Source organism: Gavialis gangeticus, unplaced genomic scaffold (genome assembly GCF_001723915.1).
Source record: "Gavialis gangeticus isolate Ggan-Ray unplaced genomic scaffold, GavGan_comp1, whole genome shotgun sequence".
NCBI lineage: Eukaryota > Metazoa > Chordata > Crocodylia > Gavialidae > Gavialis > Gavialis gangeticus.
The window spans coordinates 17119337-17126442 of NW_017729031.1; the positions used below are offsets into that span (position 1 = coordinate 17119337).

General features: G+C 38.0%; 1 protein-coding gene across 1 annotated transcript in view; it reads left to right on the plus strand.

Moving 5' to 3' along the window:
• LRP1B (LDL receptor related protein 1B) overlaps positions 1–7106 on the plus strand; it is a 2002088-nt gene that overhangs the window by 1739498 nt on the left and 255484 nt on the right. The window contains exon 65 of the mRNA XM_019522796.1: positions 164–283. Coding sequence (XP_019378341.1) covers positions 164–283 — 120 coding nt within the window. The remainder of the gene's footprint in view (positions 1–163; positions 284–7106) is intronic.

Sequence of the window (7106 nt, forward strand, 5' to 3'; positions counted from 1 at the left end):
CATTTTAATCACAGAAAAATGTGGATTTTGAGTTACTTTTTTTTACCTGAAAGTTGGGGATTTTTTTTTTATAGGAGAAAACTTTGGAGCTCTTTTATCAAATACAGTATTTGAGTATTTAACAGAAACTTCTAGCTTTAATAATAACTCTCTTTCTTTAAAGCGGAAAACAGCTGTTCTCCAGACCATTTTCAGTGTAAAACTACAAAACACTGCATTCCTAAACTATGGGTATGTGATGAAGATCCAGACTGTGCTGATGGATCAGATGAAGCAAATTGTGGTAAGTAACACAACAGTCACATAATGAAGTCCAGTAGAAACCTTTTTGTGTTCAAAGTGTGACAGCTTGTTTCACATTTCCAATACTAATAACTTTCTAGGAGTTCTTTCTCAACTGAGTCCTAACCTCCCCCCGCCTTTTTTTTTAATTCCCTTATTATAATTTTCACTTTCATGCATCAGAGAAGAGGAAGTTGAAATGACACTAAGCAAATCCAAAGTCATTATTTGATAATAACCATTTGATAGAATTGTTGTATCCTACCTCCACCTGAAGCACATCAGGGTTTATGAGAAAAAAACTGCTTTATTTTATATAGCTCCTTCTTTGACAGCAGGTATATAAAACAGTTTGAGTCTGTTATGGACAATATTTAATTCTTCTTTCAGAATTATCCAGCCCTGATAAGTTTTTCTACTTATTTTTGTCTATTGTAATCAAATACATAGCAAAAACCAAAATAAATAATAGTTTTTGTCATTCTGGAGTAATTGTATTCGGCATAAGATGTATAAATTAAGACCTTTGTGCGTCAACAGACAGAGGAGTACTGAAGCTGAAGGTCTCATAAAGGTATTTGGTCTTGAGCGTCTTAAAATATTTGTTGAGTATGGCATGTGTAGGTGAAACAGAGGCCCTAAATTGAAACGGTGGGTTTTAAAAAACATCGCTTCAGTTTGGGGCCAATTTAACCCGCATGTTGTGCACACACCCCACTGACTTACCTGCCTCTCCAGCAGGGAGGGGAGGGCAAGCTGCCGGCAGGTGGAGCAGTCCTTGGGCTGCAGGGGGTGCTGCTTGTGTTTCCCCCTGTGGCAGTGGTGGCCCTCCCTCCGGTGGCACCCACCCACAGACACCCGGCTCAGGCAGTCCTGGGGGGCACTGCACTGCGGAGGGGATCACTGGGCCTCCGCACAGCTCAGAGAGGCAGGTTCCAGGGTGGGTGAGGGGAGAGAAGATCAGTTTCATTGCTTTTCTTGGGAGGAACCTGCCTTCCCAGGCTGCTGTCAGGCTTCCTCTAGAGCTTCCTGCAGAGCCACAGGGCTGCACAGAGCCAGGTGCTTTGCTCTGCAGCTGTAGGGGCAGCAAACTAAAAACTCCTCAGAGGAGTTTTGGTTTGTTGCACCCCAAGTATTTAAGGCGCATTATGCTGCCAAATTTCCTACAGCGGCTGGAATTAATGTGCAATACACCGCTGAGGCGTGCAAACACTGGCACCATTAAAGCTGTCCAAAAACATTTAACATGCTTTAAAGTGTCGTGCACACATGCACCTCATTTCATCTACACACGACCTATGATTCAACCTTCAGGTTGCTTAGCTCTTGAACGTTGTAATGTGTTCTGTCAATTCAACGGCAAATAGAAACTCTCTTATTTTCTTTGGCAGCAGTTCATTTTTGTTGATTGTTGTCCTTTTCACAAAATGTAAAATATATATCATTTGTTCTACTTACCTGAAAAGTAACTTTAAAGGCTTTTTAAATGGTAGGAGATCATTTGAATAATTTTTTCTGTAGCAGTTGATGACATTTAAAACCATATCATAGCACAGGAATTCATGATCTTTTTAACCTTTGTTTTGTTTTGTTTTTGTTTGCATCAGGATGTTTTGCTTTTCTTTTTGTTTTTATTGTGGCAAGTAAAGAACGTGGAAGTAACTTTGTTAATTATTTTATTTAAATTTGTTTAACTTATGCGGCACATTGATGTTTATAATGATTTAGGATTCAAATACATATATGTTTGGACAAAAAAGTGGTTCCCATTTAATTGTATTTAAATTAAATAATAACATTAACCAACCAGTTCTCCCAACATGCAACTGTACTTATCCCCATTTTACAGATGGAAAAATAGAAAAGTATAGTTAAGTACTTTGCACAAACTAGTTTTCCTCATCCTGCAAGTTGAATTTAGAAATACCTGGCATCCAATTCCTTGCTCAAATGATTACCTTTTGGGGGGCGTGGAGCAGGGACACTGGAATGAGGTACGTGTTTTGGAATTTTTTTGTATTGTAACATGAGATCATGATCTGCAAAATACTAAGGAACCACTTACCTATACCTCTTGTCTCTTGTCATATTGTCTCTTGAAGACAGATGTTATTATTATATACTTTATTTTCAGTACCAAAAAGTAACAGTTGGATACAAAACTGTAGATGTTGTCTTAACAGGCTCTTGTAGCAGCAAGACCAACTGTAGAAACTACAATAAATGGGAAAGTGCTGAAAAAAAATTATACAGCTTAATATTTTGTTTATTTTGAATTGCTTATTTCCACCTTGCCCTCCTATTTTTAGAGTGGAAATAATATAAATAGGTGACTTGAAGTGAAACTGCATTATAATACTAATAAAAATAGTAACTACATGCATATCTGTGTGTAGCTATATATATATATAAATGTTTGTTGTTTGAAATCATACAAAGAGTGTCACTACTGTAAGTAGCTAATGAAAATATCTAAAATAATTTTGAATAATCCATTTTATATTTAAAAGTCAATAAATAATTAACGGTAACATCATGGAAAATGAGATTTTGCTAACACTGTTAACTCTGGCAGAATTAATGACTTAAAGCAATACGGGACTCCCTCAGGGAAGCAGGAAGGGCTTAGGAATCTTTGTTAGAGAAACTTCACAATGTTTTCCTTCAGTTCTTTAATCTTTGGAAAGGAAGGGAAGAGACTCCACAGGCTTCTGCCCCATTGCTCTTCTGGTCCCTACTCCCAAAGAGCTATATTGCCTTTCTATGCACTATCCACTGGCTCTCAGCTTCTTATGCTGAAACTCCCTAAGGTGTTTACTTTGGAATAAGAAAGACTTTTCAATGGGCATGTCTACATAAGATGCTTACTGTGCGTTAGCGTAATATCACTGTGAAGTAGTGTGTTATGGCAAAAACAGTGCTAATAGTCTACTGTGCACTGTTATTAGGCTAATGTGCAGTAAGCATCACTAAATAACAGTGCACTGGAACTACTGCACAGTAACTCTAGGTACTGCATATTTAGTAAATACTGTATTAAGGAAATACTAAACTTAATGCACAGGATCTATGACACTTGTAGAGCATCCAGGGGGATGAAAGTACATCTGTAGTAAATTAAGTTAAATTAGCTTAGGGTGAGTTATCTGTTGCCATGATATTGGATTTACCTACACATGCCACCTGAAAAACTAAGGTACCTCAAGACTCTTCCTTTCAGGGCTGCATAGAGCTCCTCAACAGGGGACTCCTCAGAGCAAAAGTCTATAAGCAAGACATTCATTGCAAGTGTTGAAAATATCTCCAAAATTTCTCCAAAATCTTTCTTGGAGAGGGAGCATTAGAGGCGCTCTGCCTGCAGCCCCTTTCCTCCAAGCCTTCTCCAAACCAGGATGATCCCTGTCTGGGAAGGTGTGATGAGCAGTGGCTGTTGCACTCCTCCCAGTCCCCAGGTGTGGAGGTAGGAGTAGAGCAGAGAACAGGTGGGGAGCAACAGGCCTCTGTCCTATGGCTTGGGTAATAGTTTCCCAGAACAGAGCAGGAGGAGCAGCAGAGCAAAGTCCCTCACCTGTGGCAGTGGCTGTCCCACCACCCTCCCAGACTGCTTCAAGAGGGAAGTAGAGAAGTGGAGCAAAGCCCCCTCCATATGGTCCCCAGACCAGGTAGTGGCTCATGTGGGGAAAAGGTGGAGAGCAGCAGCCTGTTGCTCTACTCCCCTCTCTGAGCAGACTGGGAGGGGAGTGAAACAGCATACAGACATTCATTCCTGTGAAACTCCATTGCAAAGGAGATCTTTCAGGTTGAAGCCTGGAAGACGATTCTCCTGATAGAAGAATGTTTTCCCATGAGTAATTGAATGATTGTCCCTAGTTTCTACTGGGAAAGCAGCAATTCTCCTGGTAGAAACGTAATGTCTGTACATAGTCATATGTCAGCCCAGATGAATGTTAACTGGAGCCTGGTATACAGCGTCATGTCCATACAACTTGCATGCAATCAGTCCAGTGAAGCATCTTGAGTGCCAGAAAGCCCTATCATCACAAACTTCCATCACTAAAAATCTTCCATAAGTAATATTTTTTTCAGTATATTTGAATCTGGGGTGTTTTTCTTTGATAGTTTGAGTTCTGGCTCATTTAGTGAGGTTTGGAGCCTTTACAGAAATCTTACTTTCCAAATAATACTCTAAGGACAAAAAATGGTGTCAATATTTTTACATTGTTTGGTCAGAATAGGATTTACATAACATATTAACGAATGTGAACATTTTTCCCTCTAATTTGTGAATGCTGGCATTTGTGGATTTTTTTAAAAATGTAACACTTTACAACTGGCATTAGGCTGTATTGAGCATGTTGAACAAACATTTTTGAAGGTCTGATTAATTTCTTGGCACAGGGAGTTGGATTTCTGTCTTCTGAAGTCCAGCAGTGGACACTTTAAAAACCACTGACTTGGAAAGATTAAAAAAGAATTATTATCTAGGACTGCAGTAGCCAAGGTTAAAATCCTTGTGATGGTATGAAAAGTGGCAATGTTGATACTGAAAATAATTTCTAGCCTTGAATCTGAGAACTTTTCATTTGTTTTTTATGTCACAGTGGGATTTTCCTATCTTTTCACAATACATTCTTTGTCTCATTGCTATAACCAGGCAGATTTTAGTATCTGTTCCATGATGGACAGGGTTTGCTCCTTACATTTCTGCACTAATTATGAAATTATTTTCAAAAAGACTGTGCACATTCAAAATTGAAAGTATCTAGGCTATTTGTTTTCATCTCATGTAATAAGGTGTATAATTATCTATGATATTTTTGTTTTGGCTGTTTCTGATGAAGCACCCCGATAGATAGTCCAAAGTAAAAAGATATCCTCTCATTGTCTGGGATGATACTTTAGTTGCAAAAAATACAAATCCTTCTTCTAGAAATTGGCAACATGCTTATTTTCCTCAAACAAGTCAAACAATATATACTTTACCACAGAATAAATGGAACAATAAGTGCAAGTGATGTAGTGGCTTTAAAATTCTTCATTTCATCCTGTATAAAGTATTGATCCTGAAACTTTTTCACAGTTTTATGTTCTTATAGACAAAACTTATTAATTTAAAAAAATATTTGAATGGGGCCTCCTACAAATAAATATATGTCCAATAATAATTATTGAAACACTACACAGAAACACAGATTTTGCTCTGCTGCAAAGCAATGCTGGGAATTAGTGCGCTGAACGGTCACTTTTTACATAGATCATTATCCTTAAATTTTGAACCTTGGTTGTGCTATGATATATTTAAAACAGAAGCATGGTAGAAAACTTTTTAATAGCTTCTGTTGCTTTGAAAACTTTATTAATTGAGCCATTCTAAGTGACTAGCATAGTATATTTTTCAAAGGTAAATTTAACAAAGTATCTTCAATATTTGAAGAACATATGAATGTCTCTAGAACACTTCGGATTGAAATTGTAGTTTTATCTTTACAGGAATGTATTGCAGAGTTTTTAATAAGATATATTACAAAAATATATTGTTCTTTTCTTACACTGGAAGTTAATACTGTTCCCTTTAATTAGATTAAAAATGACAGTATTACAAGTCCGGATTAACTGTTTCATACTTTGTAAACTTTTCTCCCTCTTTTAGATTCTCCTTCTTTTTGACCTTTTTGTTCCTAATTTCTTAGATGAGCTGTAGTGATTTTTAGCTGGTTTTAAGCACAAAACAAGAATACATATCCTACTTATTAAGAGTGGTTGTAAAGATGATCCTTTACAATAAGCAAGGATAAATGATAGATAGTTCCTACTCAGCCAATTACTCAGCTAAAGTATAATCCTTTTCTACCTTATTTGGGTCCCTAAAACCTGTTATGGCATATATTTCTGCAATGTACAATCATCATACACATAAAACTAAGTTACACAAAACAGTAAGGAAGACTCACCCATTTTTATACTATCTGATTTTCATGTACTTATGGAACTGTATCACACTTAATTGCCAAATAGTCCACAAAGGGCAAATCTACAAATTCATTAAAGTGTCGTTGTTACTGTGTATTTAGTTTAGTACTTCCTTACTGAAGTACTAGCTGAATGTACAGTGACTATATTTACTATGCATTAACACTGGCGCATGGTTTTTGTGTGACAGTTACTGTGCAGTAGTCTAATAACACTGTGCAGTAGCTTATTAGTGCAGTTTTTGACTGGCTTACTACTACTGTGCAGTGTCTCATGTTTACCCACTCTTAGAAACATAGTAGGTGGAGTAAGATCTGGCTTTTTTTCTATAAGCCAACATGAGGCATATTATCACAAGGAAAAGATTAAGTAAATACTTACAGATATATGGCTCTGGATAAGGGTTAAAGCCAAGCTAGGATTGGCAAAAATGAAAAGAGTAACCCCTATCAGCAGCAGCGTAGGGATGCACCAGGGCACAGGGCCTAGATAAGTTCTGGTTGCCACCATGGGTGCGTCCACACATGCAGGCACATGTGCTTGCAGAAGCTCAAATAGAAGCAGTGCAAATTTGAACCGGGGCTTTTTGCCTCAGCATACGTGGGACATGCATTTTGTTGTGGAGCAAATTGTGCCACTTGGGGCAAAATAACCCTGCCTGGCTCCTCCCAGATCTACAGCTAGGGGGGAGCTAGAGCTGGGGGCCAGCACCTGTGATGTCTCCAGCAGTATAAAACATGCCTTATCCTGGCCCCATTCATACAAAAAATTCTGCCCTAGAAAGTTCGCTACTGATATTTAGGGACACTACCCCTTGTGCCAGCCAGACTACTGCAGCAAAATCCATTTTTTTA